The 22846-nt window shown below is 41.6% G+C and overlaps 1 protein-coding gene across 2 annotated transcripts; it reads left to right on the top strand.

The window, feature by feature from the left end:
* Nucleotides 1–103: 103 nt before the first annotated feature.
* Nucleotides 104–20073, top strand: LOC138962801 (uncharacterized). 2 transcript variants are annotated; one of them, XR_011454603.1, is made up of 13 exons: nt 104–211; nt 1065–1127; nt 4123–4293; nt 5048–5198; nt 6468–6768; nt 8995–9109; nt 13262–13401; nt 14205–14366; nt 14721–14873; nt 15840–16010; nt 17053–17230; nt 18519–18681; nt 19149–20073. XR_011454603.1 is itself a non-coding variant. In XM_070334763.1 (13 exons), exons 1-12 carry the CDS (start codon nt 133–135, stop codon nt 18596–18598), a joined length of 1764 nt encoding a protein of 587 aa, XP_070190864.1. In that variant the 5' UTR covers nt 104–132; the 3' UTR covers nt 18599; nt 19149–20073. The 2 variants fall into 2 exon arrangements, 1 of the variants encoding a protein (XP_070190864.1); XM_070334763.1 differs by having other exon boundaries at nt 18519–18599.
* The last annotated feature ends 2773 nt before the right edge of the window (nt 20074–22846 follow it).

The raw sequence follows: 22846 nt of genomic DNA, 5'->3' as shown, positions 1-22846 counted from the left end.
ATTAAACACTTGCTGCATTACATGTTAAAAAGGTGTTAAAAAGGACAACAATGACTGCATAATTCTCTTGTGGTCTTGGTTTGTCAACTTCCGGTTGGAAGCACACTTCCGCTCACAGACTTCCTAAACACGATGGCTACACTAGAAGCTGATCGCGAAAAACTTCGCGAAATAAAGGTTTTACTGTCAGCTGATGATATTTCAAACACAGGTGGGGAATTCTGCAATAGATGTTATATCAATTTATGCTTAGAATTTAATTCATCATCACTGATTTCATAGTTGAATTTTGATATGTGCGTGGAGTAGTGTTTGGCAGAACACGTGGTGTACTGGATCTGGATCTGGATTTATACGTTGCAGGGCCGATAAGGCATATGCGCAACGGGAGAGAGTGAGCACAGGTTTGTTAGACGCGAGGAGGTGGGCTGACTTGAAGCCCTTTAGCGATCCCACACGCACAGCCGCCTCAGGCAACTTGTTCCAGTCAATCACAGTCTTGAGGAAGAACGAATTTGTATAAAAGTCTGTCCTGGACTGTATGAGTTCAAAACTGTTTGTGTTATTAATTTCTTGTCTTTCAATAATGTTTGTAGAGACACAGTCAGTAAACCGTTTCGCTTTTCTAAGGCGTTTACTGCGAGAAGGGGTCAGATAGCTATCACTTGGCATGGCTAGCACCAGTCCCTTGACCACTTTATGTGTTAAACTCTCTTTAATCGTACGAGTGCTTTTATCAGTGAGTTTAAATAGACCCTATCGGTATTCCAAGCTCTCGTAATCTCTCGCAAGCTTCAGAGCCTAGCAAAGCATGCGGTACAGCGATCTCGTGCGAGCTGCACAAGCGAAGGTTGGAAGTTCTCGCGATGTTCAAAGCATAACAAAGAGCGTGTCTCCCGAGAGCTGCTCAGATACCGAAAAGGTCTATAGAACATCTATACGAAATGTTTCACGTCACACTCAATGATATTAATTTGTGAGAAATCGTACTTCTTTATCTAAACTGTACTTTTTTATGTCAGCAAATTTGCTTTCACAAGGTTGGTTGTGTTTCCACTTTTCAGACAAACTAAAACTGCGGAAACTCAAGAAGAAAATTGCTGCTCGGCTGAAAGCTGTGAAACATGGTGAGTGTTCGTTGTTCCTTCTTCTAAAGACATTAAAGTTTAATTCAGTGTTGTTCTCAGGCCTGTGTCTTTGGTGATTGACGCATACCGTTTTGATTTGACGCATTGGTCTGAGCAAAACGCTGTCGACTGTGCGATAGTTTTGACATGTAGGGAGTCTTATGAACAATGATCAATTTTCCTACCAATTACACGCCAGAATAGGTGAATTTTTTTCTCTTCAAATTTAGTATTATCCTGTGAATCTGGAAACAATACTAAATTAATGCTGTTCAGAAATTGCTGTAGCGTCATCGTTAAAATTAATTAATGATGCTATTGTACTAGTCTACTTGCTTAAACTTAGTTACAGGACCATGGGCAGGGGAAAAGAGAAACAGTGGGGGGGGGGGGGGGGGGGTGAAACGCAAAGCAGCAGTTATGCGTATCAGCACCTTGTTGAGTTGTTCAAAATTAGAAAAGGCTAGTGCTTTACCTCAGATAACCCAAACCAGGTTGTCACTGTTCTGACAGGAATAACAATGGACTGGGTGGCCGAGTAGTAACGCACTTGCGCTCGGAAGCGAGAGGTTGCGAGTTCGACCCTGGGTCAGGGCGTTAGCAATTTTCTCTCCCCTTTCCTAACCTAGGTGGTGGGTTCAAGTGCTAGTCCTTCGGATGAGACGAAAAACTGAGGTCCCTTCGTGTACACTACATTGGGGTGTGCACGTTAAAGATCCCACGATTGACAAAAGGGTCTTTCCTGGCAAAATTGTTTAGGCATAGATAAAAAAAATCCACCAAAATACCCGTGTGACTTGGAATAATAGGCCGTGAAAAGTAGGATATGCGCCGAAATGGCTGCGATCTGCTGGTCGATGTGAATGCGTGATGTATTGTGTACAAAAATTCCATCTCACACGGCATAAATAGATCCCTGCGCCTTGAGTCCGAGTCTGGAGATACGCGCGATATAAGACTTCATATAATAATTGCAAAGCATGAACAGTCATCAATCGTACAGCTGTAAGTATCTTATACAAAATTGACTTCAAGCCATGTAAGTCAGTGATCGGGTTCTTTTCCTTTTTTTACATTTAGTCAAGTTTTGTGTGTCTCTGTGTCAGTGTGTGTCTGTCTGTGCGTGTGTGTGTGTAGAGCGATTCAGACCAAACTACTGAACCGATCTTTATGAAATTTGACATGAGAGTTCCTGGAAATGATATCCCCGGAAATGTTTTTCTTTTTTTCGATAAATACTTTTGATGACGTCATATCCGGCTTTTTGTAAAAGTTGAGGCGGCACTGTCACACCCTCATTTTTCAATCAAATTGATTGAAATTTTTGTAAAGCAATCTTCGACGAAGGCCGGACTTCGGTATTGCATTTCAGCTTGGTGGCTTAAAAATTAATTAATGACTTTGGTCATTAAAAATCTGAAAATTGTAATAATTTTGTTTTTATATAAAACGATCCAAATTTACGTTCATCTTATTCTACATCATTTCTTGATTCCAAAAACATATAAATATGTTATATTTGGATTAAAAATAAGCTCTGAAAATTAAAAATATAAAAATTATGATCAAAATTAAATTTCCGAAATCGATTTAAAAACAATTTCATCTTATTCCTTGTCGGTTCCTGATTCCAAAAACATATAGATATAATATGGTTGGATTAAAAACACGCTCAGAAAGTTAAAACGAAGAGAGGTACAGAAAAGCGTGCTATGCAGCACAGCGAAACCACTACCGCGCTGAACAGGCTCATCAGTTTCACTCCGTTATGCACAAGCGGCGGACTACGGTCATTGTGAAAAAATGCAGTGCGTTCAGTTTCATTCTGTGAGTTCCACAGCTTGACTAAATGTAGTAATTTCGCCTTACGCGACTTGTTCTATAATACATGGGTGAAAGTAGCCCGTCAATTGACTGAAATCCGTCAATCTGAAAATAAGTCTGACAGAAATTCCGTCAATCCGCAATTTTTATTAAAAAAAAAAAAAAATTAAATTTTTTTTATTTTTTTTATTTAAATTTTTAAGCGGAACGCGTTTTCGAACTGCTATGCGGTAAACCCCGTAGGTGAGGTTTCTTCGCTTTCGGATTCGCTCTGCATCACGATAAAAAAAAGTTCTCGCGTTTTGGCAGGCATTACGAAGTGGTGACACGATTTCTGCGACAAAGATACCGGTTTTGACGGAAAACGCATGGACAGATCTTATTGATGCTGGTCTAGCCAACAAATGGCGATGGGACTGGTTGGAGTTCATGAAACTAAAACTGTGTGTGATAAGTTTGGTGCTTGAAACTCAAGTGCTTTTCCTTGAGAACTTTGCACTATAAGAGATGCTACTGCTTAGTTGCTACTTTGTGCAGTGCTACATCATGCTGTTTGCATGTGTGACATTCTGTTTCATCATTTATTTCAATGCCTGTCTGGCAATGTTTGCTTCTTATAATTAAATATTTCGAACTTTTATTTCAGTTGTTCAGTTGTTCAGTTTCTATTTCATTTAGTAATTGGCTGTTGTCAATGTTAATTGTTATCAATTGTGTCGTTGTGTTGGAAGATGCAAGTGTGAAAAGATACAAAAGAAAAATGATTACTTCTGTGAATTGTTTTGATTTTGTTTACCCTTTTTACCATATCATTAGAATCTGAAGGTATTTTTTTGACCTGCATGATAGTGACAAAAAGTGTATTTTTTGCCAGGTAAGGCCACAAAATCACAATGTATAATGCAAAAATTCGTTTTTGCCCCGTACCCCGCCAGGGCCTGGGCGGCCCCTGGACCCCTGCCTCAAAAAAATTTCAGTCAATTTGATTTTCATAGGTTTCACCCATGATAATACATTAATAGTATAGAAAATTAAAAACCACTGAATTCATCATCTCTAGTTCATTAGATAAGGTACTTTTAAAGTGACATTGTCATCCAAATTATTGTTTGATTTTCAAACGTATAATATGCCTTTTGTGAGTGTTAAAGTTTGTTATCTTCTCTTTCAGCGGCATCAGCAGTTTCTGAAGAGCCACTGCTTGAAATCAATGGTAAAGACACAGAAGAGCCACTGGAGAATGGGGAAGCAGAGGAAGAAGATTCAGCAGACGAAGCAATGGAGGCTACAGAAAAAACAGCGAAGAAGGACACAAAAACTAAGTCTGATTCCCCCAAAGCAGGTGCTTAATTTTTGTCATCTGCGTTTTCAAATAAGACATGAGAAGGGTTCAAACAATGCTGTCGAGGCACTGCCTGTTTTGCGCCCCATACAGATGATTTTTTTTTTAATATAAAAATTGACTCATTGAGAGAAAAAAAATGTTAATTTTTATCTTGCACTAAGTTACAGGCATTGGTAGAAATATAATTTAGACTTTAGCTTGTTGAGTCTGCAGTAAAACTGAGAATCAGATAAGCCTGTAATGCCAAGGGCAATGAAACTTTGGCTTAAGTTAAGTTGAAGTAATTTGTTATAGCCCATAAAAAAACTTTGCGCAGCCACCTATGAACAGAGTATGCATCGGTGTTGTACAACCAGATGGATTGGCAAGAGGCTTTTCTCCCAACGCTGGTAGTGGTAGTGGTAGACTCTTGCCCAAGTTCAAAGCAAAGAAAGCAAACCGACCTGGTCTGTTATAAGGACCCACTTCACTGAATAATCCCAACACAATAACTGAATAAATACTTTTAAATTTGATTAAAAAGTTGCTTTTTCAGAATAGAATAACTGAATAAATGCTTTCAGATTTGATTAAAAAGTTAGGTTTTTTTTTCCCTCTTTAGAATACTTTATTCAGAACTGATGAAGAATTTTAGTTTTATTGCAAGCCAAATACTTTGTCTCTAAATGTTATATTTATCTAGATTCTTAAACACAATATTAAACGTGATTTTAAGCATGCGAGTGCTATATTGCTGTTTTCTTACTGACAGCCACATCCCCGGGGACAGCAGAGTTGGACACTGCATTCTCCTCGTTGAAAGACGGAGTGTCTGATTTGACGCTGAAAGGCATTGAGGACATGGGCTTCACTGACATGACGGAGATACAGGCAGGGGCCATCAGACCTCTACTGGAAGGGCGGTATGTTGCCCTACCTTTGTTTCTGGGTGGTTCTATAAAGCTGTGTACCATTTTGTGACATGCACTTTTACTCATTTTATTAGGGCAGGGATGTAGCTCAGTCGGTAGCGCGCTGGATTTGTATCCAGTTGGTCGCTGTCAGCGTGAGTTCGTCCCCACGTTCGGCGAGAGATTTATTTCTCAGAGTCAACTTGGTGTCCAAACACCCCAGTGTGTGCACGCAAGCACAATACCAAGTGCGCACGAAAAAGATCCTGTAATCCATGTCAGAGTTCGGTGGGTTATAGAAACACGAAAATACCCAGCATGCTTCCTCCGAAAGCGGCGTATGGCTGCCTAAATGGCGGGGTAAAAACGGTCATACACATAAAAGCCGTGGGAGTTTCAGCCCATGAACGAACAAACAAACAAACTCATTTTATTTTTAGTATTTGTGATGTTTGTTAAACGGGGACTATACTGCAGTCTCATAATTTGTTTCGGTGACGCTCCAGTCAATGATTGGTTCAAAGAAGAGCAAAAGGCACATCTGATATTTGCTGTTTTTTAAGATCATTTCTTTGTATTCAAAATCCATGTCACAACCCTTTCCCTTCCGTGTAACGCAAGACATGTTTTATTTTTAAATGCTTGTAATTAACCAACTTAACCAATAAATCTGTGCATTATTTTCTCATTCTTTCCCTGCGTGTATTTCTTTGGAAACACCATTGATTCAGGAATTAAAGTTCAATGATTAAAAGTACCGCGTCGAAGAAATATTTTTGCTGGTAAACAGCTTTATAAAACGACCCATCTCCTTTGTACTGTTTTTTTTACAGGATGCTCTTTATTAGAGGGACCTGTTTTAATCAGATCTATCATGGTGACATTTTGGTGTTAATGCAGTAATTGCTATATCTTTACTAGATCTCAGATTCATAGTCAAATGTGCAGAACTGTTTGTATAATGTTGGGTGGACCTGTTGAGGCAACTATGAGCATGAGTTGATAATGTTCCAGGGCGTAAGCAGTTGTAAAACTTGTTGTATGTGTGGATCTTGAGAAGCATTTGCCTCATAACTGAATCTAGCTGGGAGCTTGTAGCATGGATTGAACTTCCATGACTATTTCTTTATGTGTTTTTTGTTGTAATTTACTTAATAAGTCCTCTTCTTGTGGACCTCTTCTTGAGGCTGCCCTTCTCATGTAATTTGTCCAAACATTATTATGTTTGTTGATCTCAAATTTCGCGAATTAAAATGTCCTCATTTCTCAACTCCTACACAGGGATTTAGTCGGAGCTGCCAAAACAGGTAGCGGAAAGACGCTCGCGTTCCTGGTTCCTGCCATAGAGCTCATGTACAAGATGCGATTCATGCCACGAAACGGTACCGGCTGCATCATCATCTCTCCAACACGCGAGCTGTCCATGCAAACGTTTGGCGTGCTAAAAGAGCTGCTCAAGTACCATCACCACACATTCGGCCTCATCATGGGCGGAGTCAATCGACAGGACGAGGTGAAGAAACTGAAGAAAGGTATCAACATCCTGGTGGCTACACCTGGTCGCCTTCTTGATCACTTACAGGTGAGTTGATAAATGTTACGGTAGATTTCATGTACAACTGATGGGTCTGATCATGGGCGGAGTCATATGTCATGAGGAGGTGAAGAAGGGTAACGACATCCTTGTGGCTACACCTGGTCATCTCTTTGATCACTTTCAAGTCAAGTCCATATTTATATTTTTAAAAAACCTAGGGTTACATGAATTCTAAAAAATAAAAACAAAATTGCAATAAACATGACAAAAAAGATATGTAATAAGAGACACAACACTTCAAAGAAACGCGACAGTACAATGATAACATGTGCACCGTGAGTCGAATAGCATGGTGTGCCATGTTATTGTTCATAGTCCGATTGTTTGACAACAGAGGTTTTTTTCGATATCTTTCCACAAGGGGACAGACAGATAGATGCATGGGTGTTACTCTTCCGGCTTTTGCCGGATTTCCGGTTTTTGAAAAAATCTGAAGCCGGAAATTCCGGTTTTCCGGGTTTTCAAAAAACAAAAAAAAGCTTCGTTTCGCTAAGTTGAAATAACGAGCAGCGGTTCCGATCCGACTTTTGACACCGGTTCGCGTGCTTTCTCGGTTCGTTCCCTTGGATTTGCCGCCATCTTGCTTATTATGATTTGGTTTCGTCGGTGTCCAGAAACTTTCTTTCAAACTTGAGCATTTTGGACCCCTGCCTTTCAGGTTTTTTTATTTTTCCCAGTAACACCCATGCAGATGTCAGGTACAAATTGCTGGTCTGATTGTGGACGGAGTCAATCGTCAGTACTAGGTGAAGAAGCTGAATAGAGGCATGAACTTGCTGGTGCTGCACCTTGTTGCCTATTTGATCATTTTGGTAACTTGGTGTCCATATGAGAGGAACACTTTGTGGGTATAAAGTATGATGTTGGCGATGAGGTTGGCTTTCTTCTTCATGCTGACTTTAATCTGCAGTGGCGTCTGCTTTTGTGAATCATTAGTGATTTTTAAGAGTTTTGCTCTGAAAGCGGCAGAGGTGAAGACAGCTGGTGCAGCGCTTGTCAGTGTAGTGCCCCTATGATACTGGTGGCTTATGAGACCAGTGAGAGTGAGTGAGCTCTGAAATCCTGTCATTATTTCAAATGAGCTCTTTTGTTTGTTTGTTTGTTTGCTTAACGCCCAGCCGACCACGAAGGGCCATATCAGGGCAGTGCTGTTTTGACATTTAACGTGCGCCACACACAAGACAGAAGTCGCAGCACAGGCTTCATGTCTCACCCAGTCACATTGTTCTGACACCGGACCAACCCGTTCTAGCACTAACCCCATAATGCCGGACGCCAGGAGGAGCAGCCACTATAGATTGCCAATTTTAAAGTCTTAGGTATGACCCGGCCGGGGTTCGAACCCACGACCTCCCAATCACGGGGCGGACGCCTTACCACAAGGCCAACCGTGCCGGTTTCAAATGAGCTAAAGACACACATACACGCACACAAACAGTTGGCGGAAAGTCATCACTGCTGCCGATTCCTTGACAGCCATTGACCCTCTCCCCTCCAACCCACCTCTCCCCTCCAACCCACCTCTCCCCTCCAACCCATCTCTCCCCTCCAACCCACCTCTCCCCTCCAACCCACCTCTCCCCTCCAACCCACCTCTCCCCTCCAACCAACCTCTCCCCTCCAACCCACCTCTCCCCTCCAACCCATCTCTCCCCTCCAACCAACCTCTCCCCTCCAACCCACCTCTCCCCTCCAACCCATCTCTCCCCTCCAACCAACCTCTCCCCTCCAACCCATCTCTCCCCTCCAACCCATCTCTCCCCTCCAACCCATCTCTCCCCTCCAACCCACCTCTCCCCTCCAACCCATCTCTCCCCTCCAACCCACCTCTCCCCTCCAACCCACCTCTCCCCTCCAACCCATCTCTCCCCTCCAACCCATCTCTCCCCTCCAACCCATCTCTCCCCTCCAACCCACCTCTCCCCTCCAACCCATCTCTCCCCTCCAACCCATCTCTCCCCTCCAACCCACCTCTCCCCTCCAACCCACCTCTCCCCTCCAACCCATCTCTCCCCTCCAACCCATCTCTCCCCTCCAACCCATCTCTCCCCTCCAACCCATCTCTCCCCTCCAACCCATCTCTCCCCTCCAGCCCATCTCTCCCCTCCAACCCATCTCTCCCCACCTCCTGTTCATTGTTTGCTTCTTCTTTGCCTAAATTAATAAAAAGACATTCATACTTATTGTTTTGGTGTATGGTTGTTGTTGCAGAACACAGAAGGGTTCATGTACAAGAACCTTGCTTGCTTGATCATTGACGAAGCGGACAGAATCCTTGACTTGGGTTTTGAGGAGGAACTGGCACAGATCATTCGTCTTTTGCCCAGTAAGTTATCCTATGTGTTTTTTTAAGGGAAGCTTCTAGCATGAAAAAATGACAAAAAACGCTTTTTGGTGTGATTTGAGTTTTCATGTGATTTTGTTTCCATAAACCCTTTCCAACCCCCCTATCAACCGTATTAGTTATTTCTGCAACCCTAAATATTTTATTTATTTTATTTCTGAGGTAAATGTTTTAAAAACAACACCAGTCTACCCCTCATTAACTATGCAAAAAATTTGAAAGGCCATATCTTCTCTTCTACCTAACATAGAAACAAAATTTAAACTGGGATATGAACAGCAAAATCCCTTCTAGCCCCGTTTAGAAACGCCAAACAAACTCCATTACAACGATTTTCATTGGTTGTTTGGCAAATGGCCCAAAGAAGGCCAACCTGAAAACAAACCAATCACAAGCCTTCTTCTAAAAGGGCTTCGGCTGCGGCCCACCCAGTTGAGAAGTGGGTCAAATCAGCCTCTGTCTGTGTCTTCCACGCTACTTTCGATTGGGTCAGTGTGTTTGCCATCAAAACTTGTTTATAGCTTACAATGGGTAAAAGAAAGGATTGCTACAAGAAAAAGACAAAGACACCTCCAAGGAATCGACATGTTTTGGCTAGGCTTCCCTTGGATGCAAGCAATTCAACTGTGGAAAATGTGCCTGATCAGTGTCGGCGGCCTGCAAAGAGAAAACGTGGAGAGGAAGAAGCGTCGTCTGCACCTCTGCATTTGTGTGCATCGAGTGCCAAACTGCGAAAATTGGACACAAATAAAGAAGAATCTGTGCCTTTTGACAGCCAAGATGAACTTACTGGGTTTAGATTCGTTGACTGTGAACTTTTAGTCACATTCATCAACGGATTATTGTGTCCTGAGTGCAAACGACCGATCGGTGCTGCGCGGCTTTCTTCTGTGACTGAGGTGAGGACAGATCTTGCATCTGAACTGAAATTCGAGTGTGGTTGTCAACACAACATGACTTTGTTTACATCTAAAAAATGTAACAAAGTTTTTGAGGTAAATAGAAGGTTCCCTCTTTCTATGTTTGTTATCGGTCGGGACCAAGCACCTGCTAAGAGATTCCTTGGCAACATGAACATACCATGCTCACTAAACAATAGCACGTGGGCCAATCACAAGAATCAGATCAGGAAGGCCACAGAAAAAGTAGCCGATATCAGCAAATCTGTTGCTGCACATGAGGTTTCTGAGGCCTGTGAGGGGAATGATGTGACTGTATCTGGGGATGGCACCTATCATAGACGGGGATTTCAGAGCAAAAATGGAGTGGTAACTGTGCTCAGTGTAAATGGTAAAAAGTCAAAAGTTGTAGACACCGAGGTGCTGTCTAATCACTGTGACAGCTGTAAAAAACAAGAGAAAAAGAAACAAGGACAAGAACTTTTGGATTGGAAAGATGAACACAGACAGAGAAATGTATGTGACAAAAACCACGAGGGGAGTGCTGCAGCTATGGAACCTGCTGGGGCATTGAAGATCTTTAGAAGGTCACAGGAGCTACATGGTCTTAGATATGTCAACTTTCTTGGGGACGGGGACAGCAAGACATATAGTTGTCTAAAAAATTCTGAGCCACCTGTGTATGAGGGAGTTAGAATAGAAAAGTTAGAATGCTGTGGGCATGTGCAAAAAAGAATGGGTCGCCAACTTTTGAATAAAGTGAATGAACTAAAAAACAAAACTTTCAATAAGAACGGCAAATCTGTCAAAGGCATAGGCGGAAAGGGGGGTGGGTTGACAAAAAAAGCAATACTCAAAATTCAAGCTCATTTTGGTGCAGCTATAAGGAAGAATTCTGGCAATTTAGGACAGATGAAAAAGGACATTTGGGCCATCTGGCAACACCGTAATAAAAAACATGACAACTGTGGGACCTGGTGTCCATCCAAAACTGGCAGAGGAGATCCAGACAAAAATGCCTTTCCAGATTTTGTGTGCGAAGCCATCCGTCCAATTTTTGTGACCCTGACCCAAGATAGCCTGCTGGAAAGATGTCTTCATGGGGGCTCTCAGAATACCAATGAGAGCTTCCACAATCTCATCTGGCAAAGATGTCCGAAGACTGTTTTTGTCGGCCGAAAGCGACTTTGCTTAGCTGTAGCGGACGCAACTATTGTATATAATGATGGAGAATGTGGAAGGCTGGATATTTTCCCTCTTCTTGGGATGGAAGCTGGCACATGGACAAGACAATTTCTCAAAAAAGTGGATGCAAGCAGAGTGTCAGCTGGACAAATCCAAGCAAGTGAGGCTGTGCAGTTTGCACGTCGACTTCGGTCCCTTCATGCCGCTGAACAGAATGTAGATGGGGAGGAATATTACTTATCTGGGGCTCATGAATAGACTAGGTAAGTCACAGATTGTTGTACACATGCACATGTGATGTCCTGTAAAAACTTTTGTCCATGACAGATATATATATGCATGCATCTCCTCTTCTGAAGTAAAGAGCTTACATTTTGACCGTTTTCTCAAAACGCGTTTAAGTTTATTTTGACCGACCGTTTCTTGAATATCTCATGAACCTTTGCAGATATGCTTATAAAATTTTGTACAGTGTTTCAGGACACATAAAGCTATAATCCCACATAGGATTTAGTTGATGCAATCATTTTAAACCAATTTTCATTTTTTAGATTTTTTGGCGTTAAACCGTTACTAAAAATTGCGACTAAATTTCAAGTTATACATTTTATCCTATGTGATAATGTAGTTCATGTATTTAGAATTGTATATGCAAAATTTTAAGTTTGTATTACCTTTCATGACCAAATTATGTGGGAAATGCCAAACATCAATTTTTGCGAATCCGTATTTATACCCTATTTTAAAATATTTATATAAATTAAATAAAATACCTGAGGCCAATTTCCCTTTTATGTTTGTAATCTTCAATAGTTGGACTACACACACACATAAATTCAAGTTATTTGGGCATCATACTGAAGAGCAATTTGAAGTGATTTTTGGTCGATTTTCATGCTAGAAGCTTCCCTTAAGGCAAGGGATGAGAGAGGGAGGACCTGTTTCTACTTGATGTTTGTCTTGTGATGTCATCTGTATGTTGCAAATGACCTCTGCTATCTTCCATTTATTGAATGAAAACTTGAAACACTTTTAAATTTTGCATACTAGTCTGAAGTACAGTGGAACCCTTCTCTAGCGACCTTGAAAATGTTGACAAAAATCGGTCCTTATGGAGGGGGGTCCTTACAGAGGGAGGGGGCGGGGTCAGGGGGCCACAAAGAAAGTCACCTCAGATTTTCTTAAAAAAAGAAAACAGAGAAGTTTGAGTTGCTGACGACCGTTTCCTCAAGCAAACTGCTTCGATTTCATGTTTGACATTGTCGATGGTGTCCACCAGTTTTGGTGCATGTACTACCCTCAGATCTCAGTACCCTGGCCAAGTTTCCTCTTAAGACATCAAAGAGACCGCGCCATAGGTTAAACTCCCCATAGGTTAAACTCGGTCACTGACCCGGGTGCAGGAAGTGTTTCCTCTCTCAGATATGAAAGGGGAACCACCTCTCGTAGCTAAAACTGGGTCAATGACCCCTGGGAAGAAGGTCAGTGTCTTTTAACAAGGCCACCCAGCTATCACAATGGACCTGCCTTTGATCTCGATGATTGGTTTGTGATGTTTACTCAGCCCACCCAACCATCACACCTCTCAGCGGTTTAGTGCCTTTGCTTACGCGAGACGGTTATAACTGGTTATAACCGGTTTGTCAGTGATGGGTTATGCTGACTGGGAGTCTTGGCTTTGTCTGACAAAGTCGTTGCACAAGCTGTTAGGTCGGTCCTTAGACGTTAGAGCGGGGTGGTCGCTACACTGGTGACAACTATATAAGGAAATACATCGGTTAAAAAAAAAGGGTCGTTGTGGCGGGGTAGTCCTTAGAGAGGGGGGTCTTAGAGAGGGGTTCCACTGTATCTGAAAATGGATTCATCAAACTATTTTCACGCCTTTGCAAACCCCCATGACTACATAGCATTGCCCTATTCTCTAGTTCAGTCGGAGGATCTGGTTCAAAGTATAATGAATGGTCAATGGCCATTAGTTATCTTTTATTAATGAAACATAAGTATTACAGATGTTTGTTTTTGTTAATCATGATTGCATCTCTCGTTTCAGAAAAACGCCAGACAATGCTGTTCTCGGCCACCCCCACACAGAAAACACAGGACCTGATCAAGGTGTCGCTGAAGAAACAGCCACTGTATGTGGGCGTTGACGACAGCAAGGATGAGGCAACAGTGGACGGCTTGGAACAGGTTTGTGTGATGCTGTTGGACTGTATGTGTCCGTCTGAGTATATGTGTAGTTTGATGCAGTGGTGCTAATGGACAGTTGAGCTGACAGCAACAATGGTGTCAATAAAATTTTGCTTGACTCAAATGTTTTTGAATTTCTCAGATCATAGCAGTGGTTAGGTCAGGGTTGCTAATTGCTGATGATAAAAAAGAGTTGATGAAAATGACTTTCCGCAATGAGGATGTTACATGTGAGGAGAATAGTAAGGTATGCAAAAGAGAGATACAGAGCATAAAATTGTCACTTGCAGGGTCCTGTACATATGTTTTGCCACAGTGTGACTGAAATTGGGCACTTTATGTGTGTGCATGCCAAACTTCTAAAGGAATGGCATATGTTATCCTGCACAGGGGCGGAGCAGTTAAGCCAGAGGGGGGGGGTTACAACCTGGGGTCCGGGGGTAGACCCCTTGTGGGATATATGGGCAAGGCCCCGTTGGGGGGTCTGGGGGGCTTTGCCCCCCCGAAGCTGAAGAGTTTTAGCTATTTTATGAACAATTTATGGCTTATCCTTGATTTTAAACATGATCAACTGGTGTCAGCAGACACTCATTATTTCTTTTAAAGTTAGTATTAATTTTTAAACAAAATTGACAGCCAGGGGGGGGGGGGGGGGTTCCGGAACCCCTGTAACCCCCCACCCCCCCACCCCTAATCCGCCCCTGCTGCAGAAACATAGTTACTTCATGAAATTTGAATGACAGCTTTCTTGACCCCTTTCTCGCTGACAAGTTCACAATTTTGTTTTCTTTGTGTGTGTGCAGGGTTATGTAGTGTGTCCGCCAGAAAAAAGGTTCCAGCTTCTGTTCACCTTCCTGAAGAAGAACAAGAAAAAGAAGATCATGGTGTTCTTCAGCAGCTGCATGGCCGTCAAATTTTTCCACGAACTTCTCAACTACATAGACATCCCTGTGATGAATATTCATGTGAGTTGGTCAAAGTACCTGGATTTCTGTTATGTGTCGTTTTGTTTCTTTGTTTCTTAATTTTTTTCATTTTATTCCTTTCATTTTAAATTTGTCCAGGTTATTATGTAGTCTAGATCTTCACAGTATCGCTTCATGTTCTGTGCAAAGTAGCGCAAACGTTTATTTGCTTTTGGTACTTAATTTAGTTAGATGACTTGAAACCATTACTACAGATGGCTGAATGTGTAAAACAAATGTAGCTTGTGCACTTTGTGTATCAGAATACCTACAAAGGTTAGAACTTGTGCCTTTTCATTGCTATGTAAGTATGAAAATGATGATTCCTTCATTATCTCCTTGTATTGTTTGCAGGGCAAGCAAAAACAAGCAAAAAGGTCTCAGACATTCTTCTCATTCTGCAACGCGACAGAAGGAATCTTGCTGTGTACTGACGTGGCAGCCAGGGGCTTGGACATTCCACAGGTTGACTGGATCGTTCAGTATGACCCGCCAGATGAAACAAAAGTGAGTAACTTCATCATACTTCTTCTTCTTCTTCTTCTGCGTTCGTGGGCTGAAACTTCCACGTACACTCCTGTTTTTTGCACGAGTGGAATTTTACGTGTATGACCGTTTTTCCCCGCCATTAAGGCAGCCATACGCCGCTTTCGGAGGAAGCATGCTGGATATTTTCGTGTTTCTATAATCCACCGAACTCTGACATGGATTACAGGATCTTTTCCGTGCGCACTTGGTCTTGTGCTTGCGTGTACACACGTAGGCACATAAGTTGACCTGGGAGATCGGAACAATCTCCACATTTAACCCACCAGATTCGAACCCTCGACCTTTCGATTAAGAGGCCGACGTCTTACCACCCCGCCACAGCGCCCGTCACTTCATCATACAAAAGTCTGGCTCATATTTCTGCCTACAGCTCAGTGGGATTGGGCCAGTGTCAGTGATACCCCATTAAACAATACAAGTTGTGCTCCAACACAGACAGCAGTAGTGCTCCCAACTAGTTTGCTCGCATTTTCAGACTCAAAATAGGGAAGGGTTGAGTTATGGTTGATTTCATTTCCTTCAAAGTACAATACAAAAATGTCACTGATCTTCAGCTAAGCTTGACTCAATTGTTTTTGATTTCTCGAATCTTAGCGTTGATTGTGTGAGGGATACTATTTGCTGATGATGGGTAAAAATTGAGAGAAAAGCCTTGTATTGTGTGTGATACAGAAGCTACAGGAACACAGCAATGCAGAAGAGAGACAAGAGCACAAAATAGTGACTTCTGTTAGATCCTGAATGTTCTGGGAAAGCTCAGTTCATATCATGTTTTGTGGAAGGAATTTGTTCCAATCTATCTGATGTCCAAAAACAAAGATTCTATCAAGATAAGTTTTGTGTGAAATATCTGATGTCCATATTTGAGGCTCCCTCTTTGCCCTCATTATACAAGTTTTAACTGCAATTCTTCCTACTCTGCAGGAGTACATTCACAGAGTGGGCCGCACAGCCAGAGGAGAGGGGGGTCAAGGCAAAGCTCTCCTGATACTTCAGCCGCAAGAGCTGGGCTTCCTCATGTACCTCAGGAAGGCCAGGGTGCAGCTCAACGAGTTTGACTTCTCCTGGTCCAAAGTCGCCAACATCCAGTCACAGGTGGGTGTGTACTGACCAACTCCAGAATGTTGTTGTTGTTGGTTTTTGTTTGTGTTAGTGCCTTAAAGAATGAGGAACATCATCCTTTTATGATGATGAAAGTGGCTTGTTCTTCTTCTTCTGCGTTCGTGGGCTGAAACTCTCATGTACACTCGTGTTTTTTGCACGAGTGGAATTTTTACGTGTATGACCGTTTTTTACCCCGCCATTTAGGCAGCCATACGCCGTTTTCGGAGGAAGCATGCTGCTGGGTATTTTCGTGTTTCTATAACCCACCGAACTCTGACATGGATTACAGGATCTTTTTCGTGCGCACTTGGTCTTGTGCTTGCGTGTACACACGGGGGTGTTCGGACACCGAGGCGAGTCGGCACACAAAGTTGACTCTGAGAAATAAATCTCTCGCCGAACGTGGGGACGAACTCACGCTGACAGCGGCCAACTGGATACAAATCCAGCACGCTACTGACTGGGCTACATCCCCGCCCCAAAGTGGCTTGTTCATTTCAATGCTTGTTATTCTCTTAGATGCCAGGAGACTTGTTCCGTATAACTCTCACTTTTATTACATATGTCCTATGCTCTTACTTCCCTTTGTTTATCAGGTTGTTTTGTGTGGGGTTTTTTTTGGGGGGGAGGGGGGTAACTGCTGGCATGTGTTTACTTCCCATTAAATATTTTCTCTTCGCATAATTTCTTTCCTTCCTAAAATGCTGACAAGATTGTTGGATCAAAAGATGTGCAATTTTTAATTTTATGATGAGTACATTTTTTCGTCTGTTACTCTTGCAGTAGTATCAGCAGCTTGTGGATAGGATAAGTTATTTTGTTAATGTTAGTTCAATTTAAAGGCCGCACTCACCGTCTCAGATCTGGTCAGGCTTAAATATGGGATAAATGGGCCTTTAAGTACTACCTGTTCCACACGGGTAGTCGTCTGTGTGGGAGATAATTTAATGTATCCCTTGTAAAGATCTTATGATTAAACATGTCAATCCATTCCTTGTAAAGATCTCAACTCTTCATTTTCTCCATTATCTAGTTGGAGCTCCTCATCTCCAAGAACTATTTCCTTCACAAGAGCGCGCAGGAAGCGTACAAGGCGTTTGTGAGAGCGTACGCCAGCCACAAGGAGAAGCGACTGTTTGACGTGGAGAAACTCGACCTCAAGGGTGTGGCCAAGTCCTTTGGTTTCTCTGTGCCGCCCTTCGTTGACCTCAGTATCCTTTCTGGCTTTGTTAACTTAGTTTTTGAGTCACTTGAGAAAAAGTGACTCTATGTAATCGGTCAGTGTTAGTCTGTCCGGCCGGCCGGCCGTCCGTAGACACCACCTTAACGTTGGACTTTTCTCGGAAACTATCAAAGCGATCGGGCTCATATTTTGTTTAGTCGTGACCTCCAATGACCTCTACACTTTAACGATGGTTTCGTTGACCTTTGACCTTTTTCAAGGTCACAGGTCAGCGTCAAAGGAAAAATTAGACATTTTATATCTTTTCTCGGAAACTATCAAAGCGATCGGGCTCATATTTTGTTTAGTCGTGACCTCCAATGACCTCTACACTTTAACGATGGTTTCGTTGACCTTTGACCTTTTTCAAGGTCACAGGTCAGCGTCAAAGGAAAAATTAGACATTTTATATCTTTGACAAAGTTCATCGGATGTGATTGAAACTTTGTAGGATTATTCTTTACATCAAAGTATTTACATCTGTAGCCTTTTACGAACGTTATCAGAAAAACAAGGGAGATAACTAGCCTTTTCTGTTCGGCAACACACAATTTAACGTTGGGCTTTTCTCGGAAACTATAAAAGTGACCGGGCTCAAATTTTATGTGAACGTGACTCATTGTGTTGTGAATAGCAATTTCTTCCTGTCCATCTGATGCCTCATATAATATTCAGAACTGCGAAAGTGACTCGATCGAGCGTTTGCTCTTCTTGTGTTACAAAATCTGAAGTTTGGTGATTTAGCAGAGTCATCAACACAGCTAATACTCTCTTTTGCGCTTACATTTGATGCGGAAAAGGCTTTTAACATTGCAGGGGCGTTTTTGTGTGGGTTCTGTAAGAAAAAAGGATTTGTGGTTGCAAGGAGCCCAATAATATTTTTTGCCTGTTGATACCTTGGGAAGAATACAGCAATACGAGTGTGTCATTAACCTAAAACTTAATTCGTGGCTTTATATTTCAACACATGACATGCCACAAATACCAGGAACAAAATTTGCTGGCAGATATCTAGGAAAGAGTACATTAACAAGAGTGTGACTTTACACTGAAACTTAATTTTTGGCTTGATATTTCAACACGTGCTATAAATACGAAGAGAATCTATTTTGCTTTTAAGTTTGAGGGTGATGATGTTTTGCGTTGATTTTGAATCAGTTTGTGTACACTTGCTTATGATAGATTAAGAGAGAATTGTTGTTATTATTGATACGTGCTTTTGTAGTTTGGTTTAAATGTTCTGTTTATTTCACTTGATGCTCCTTAACCCACATCAGACGTTCACTGTCGCAAGAAGAAAGACAAGGGTGCAGGATACCAGTCCTCAAGGTCAAAGAACTTCAAGAGGAGAGGCTGAGGTATGCACAAAACCGTATTTGTACATGCTGGTTGTCAAATAGGGATACAGAAACTCTCTGAACTTCAAGAGGAGAGGCTGAGGTATGCACAAAACCGTATTTGTACATGCTGGTTGTCAAATAGGGATACAGAAACTCGCTCTGTATAGGGTAGTGTCTGAAGCCTAAAATTAACTGGGCAAAGTCTACATTGCGTATTCTACTTCACAAAGATGGCTGCACAAAGCTTTGGCATTTAAAAAATTTTTTAAAGACTTTATGCACTCTTTGAGAAGTTGACTTTGGGCTGAATAGACAAATTTCAGAAATAACTCAGTTGGAAAAGCTTCGCAGCGTGACATTTTAGACTATTCCTGCAATATTATTCTTAGTCTTTTTGGCTCATGTTGTTGGTCAGTTGTGTTTGTCTCTGCGCCCAAGTGTTAAATGCTGTGAAATTTTAATTTGGCTGTATAACTCTGTAACTGTTTACCGTAAAAAGTGGTTTCTTAGGCATTAAACATTAGAATATCTCTTGCTGATCTCGAGTGAATTTTTTCCCTTTTTCAGGACAAGACTTCCAACAGAAAACTACCAGGGCGATTGTGTAACTGCAAGAGATTACGAGAGGGAAAGACAGCCAACATAAAGGACGCACATCTTTCATCTTTCTCCCTTTGCAGTATCGATGACCAGACAATATTACATCCAGTCGAGCAACACAGCAACAGTGCAGCACCAGAATCAATTTAAGACTGTTTTTGCCACAGAGAGTGGCTGAACCGAAAATGAATGCATAAAACTGTAACAGGCTTGCACAAGGAGGGATTGTGGTCAGAAGGACCGAATAACTTTACGTAGTGTTGAGTACTCAAGGCTTACTATTACATGTACTAGGCCAGCCAGCGTTTTCAATATTCTTAAGCTGACGGGTTTTAAGGAAGACTGTACAGAGACAGGCATGGGAATTAAAAATTGTAAAAACGGCTGAAAATTAAGGAAAAAAGAGAAAATATTTTTTGATGACCGGGGGGGGGGGGGGGGGGGGGGGTTGTCACTAAAAGTAAAACACTACATATTTCGCACTAAAATACGAAAAAAAGAGGAATTTCTACTGCAAAAATTAAAAAAAAACGGCGGAAATCCGACTTTAAAAAAAAAAAAAAAAAAAACATTTTTGCTGAGAAAAAAAGCGGAAATGCGATTTTTTTCGGCGGTAAATTAAAAAAAAAAAGCGGAAATCCGCCAAACGGCGGACAATTCCCATCCCTGAGAGAACATATTAGATGAAAATCTAGAAATTGAATGTGGTTTATGGTTTTATCTCCCCTTCCATTTTCTAGCTTTCAATTGTTCTTCAGTAAAAGCTCTGTAAATTTCATGCACTTTGTTATTTTTGTGTATGTTATTTACAAGGCTAGCAGCTGGCTAGTCAGTTTATGTGCATGTCTGTAAATGAATGTAGATATGACATTAAAAGGGGGGGAAGAGGTAATGTGTTCTTGGCATATATTTCTGGGTATGCATGAAATCAGAATGAATGGCTGAAAGTGTGTGTGCATGAAGTGAAATGGTATAACCGGAGATAATATGAAAAAGATCACTCAGTTGAGCCAAAGCGTAAATAATTGGACATGCTGGAGGAATATATTCCAGTACCTGGTCAAGATCACATTGTGGAACAACTGCTCGGGTAATAAACTGACGTCCAGTGGGTTGTGCGTGCAAGCTAAACGACAGGCATTTCAGAATACATTTAAAATTTCCTGCTTATGCAGACTAGCTTTCGTCTCTTTTCAACAACACAAGTGCCCTCAAAACTTTTACTTATATGCAATAATGTCACACGCTTTCCTTCTTTGCCACTACTAAAGCAAACGTGTGCAAGATTGTATGTTACACGCTTTGGAGCATGTGCAAGAATGGATTCAAACTCGAAATCGTCCCTCCAAAAGCCCCAAAATGCACACACGACATTTATTTCTCCTGCTGTTATCGTTTCTTCTCTTTACAAATTCTTCAACGCTGAGAATACTGAAAACGACATCCCAGACGACAGTACTGTTTCCATACGCGAATTTAGCTGACCTTGGAAAGTGGCTCGCTCAGGAGGCCTGTTAGTCTGAAACTAGAAGGACAGAGTTCTGAACATAGATGACAAAGATCCCGGAAAGAACAAACATTTCGCGGATGCAGACACAGAAAGACGTCATGAAGAATGCGATGCTTCAAAAGATACAGACTGTGACGATGACTGTGACGTCGTTCACATATACTGAGACGTCATTCATAGTTGTTCGGTCACTTCCGTCAAAAAGTAGATCTCTCGACAATGGCTGCTCCTGTGTTTAGGTTTGTCAAGCTTGAGTACGCAAAACGTGTTTGTTCTCTCCTCTGTTGAAGCTGTGAGACATAAATGCTATTCTGACTTGGTCGTGTGACAGTTTTCTTCCACACTCGATTAGCTGATGTCTAACTCAGCCTGACGGCTTCGTTAGACAATCAACGTAATCTCGTGTGGAAGAAAACGTCTGTCACATGACCAAGTCTGAATAGCAGGTACCGATACATACACAGCCTGCCACTGACTGAACAGAAATTTTCCACTGGTATAATAGTCACCCAGACATACTATTTTATTCTTGTGATTTCCTCGAAGACGTGCATCAGACACGACCGAAATTTTACGCAACATCATTATCCCACCTTATGACGTCTTCTCAAATTGTCTTGCTTTTGACATCGAGAGATTTTACTTTAGAAGAGAGGGTCCAGAAGAGACTTCAATGTCTTTACTTTAGGGCATGATTGCACAGCAACAAGATGCCGAATAACGGAATTCAGTGTACACATTTCAAAATCAAGAAAGGCTGTTCACTGGAGCACTTCTCATACATAATGATACATGAAGTGTTTTGGCCTAGAGATCTTCGAAGAGGACAAACAAATAAATGAGATGAACAGAAAAAGAACCAAGAGCTTGAGTAAGATTTAAGAAATTGCACCCGGTCAGACCTGTGCACACTCGAAACGCTCATCAGTAGTAAACAAACCAAATTTCAGTAGTTTTTAAAATGTTTCAGTAGTAAGCTGTAACGACAGTTCAAGACATTTTTCTTTTCCATGTTTCACTTCAATCACAAGTTGCCACGCAGACGCTGGACGAACCAAGTCCAAAGACTCAATGCTGAGAACACGCGCGCTTCCGGTAAATCAGAAAATGTCTTCAGCGCAAGGGCCAACTAATTGGTCAAAACATCTTAGAGAAAAAAAGTACAGAACATTTTTTTTTTAAAGTAAAACATCAGAATTTCGGAATTTAAATTAAAAATCCGTAGCACCGTATTCTGTATATAAAAATCGAAGAAATTACGGAGAAACCGTAGATGTGCACCGGTCTGCCCGGTTCATCGTGTTTTTTCCATCCAGTGGAAAGATCATGATTCATCAGGTTGAGTTACTACTGAATGTTCTTTTTTGTCCGATTAATTATTCCACTAACTCTTCTTTCCCGTTTGTTGATTCATGGGTGCAACCTGGAAAATTCCAAAAACCGGCAAAAGTTGGGGTCCAGCTTTTTTAGTATTTAAAATGCCAAAAAAAAACTCTCCTGGAACAAAAACATCGGCAGCCGATGAAACAAACAAGAAGGGCAAAGCCCATACGACTCACATGCTTGACCTTGACATGACCTTGACCTTCAGGGTCAAGGTCAAATAACTAAACCTAGCAATGGCAATGACATCATACACTATTAACTGCTTTACACATTTTTCCTACCAAAATACATGTGACCTTGACCCAAGGTCATGCAACACAAAGCTGTTAATTCAAGACATAGGAAGTACAATGGTGCTTATTGGCTCTTTCCACCATGAGATATGGTCACTTTTAGTGGTTCACTACCTTATTTTGGTCACATTTCATAAGGGTCAAAGTGACCTTGACCATATGTGACCAAATGTGTCTCATGATGAAAGCATAACATGTGCCCCACATAATTTTAAAGTTTGAAACAGTTATCTTCCATAGTTCAGGGTCAAGGTCACTTCAAAATATGTATACAATCCAACTTTGAAGAGCTCCTGTGACCTTGACCTTGAAGCAAGGTAAACCAAACTGGTATCAAAAGATGGGGCTTACTTTGCCCTATATATCATATATAGGTGAGGTATTCAATCTCAAAAACTTCAGAGAAAATGGGAAAAATAGCTGTTTTTTAGACAACATTTATGGCCCCTGCGACCTTGACCTTGAAGCAAGGTCAA

This window comes from Littorina saxatilis, linkage group LG3 (assembly GCF_037325665.1).
Source record: "Littorina saxatilis isolate snail1 linkage group LG3, US_GU_Lsax_2.0, whole genome shotgun sequence".
Taxonomy (NCBI): Eukaryota; Metazoa; Mollusca; class Gastropoda; order Littorinimorpha; family Littorinidae; genus Littorina; species Littorina saxatilis.
The sequence above is the reverse complement of the archived record's forward strand: the minus strand, read 5'-3'. Positions and strand labels throughout refer to the sequence as shown.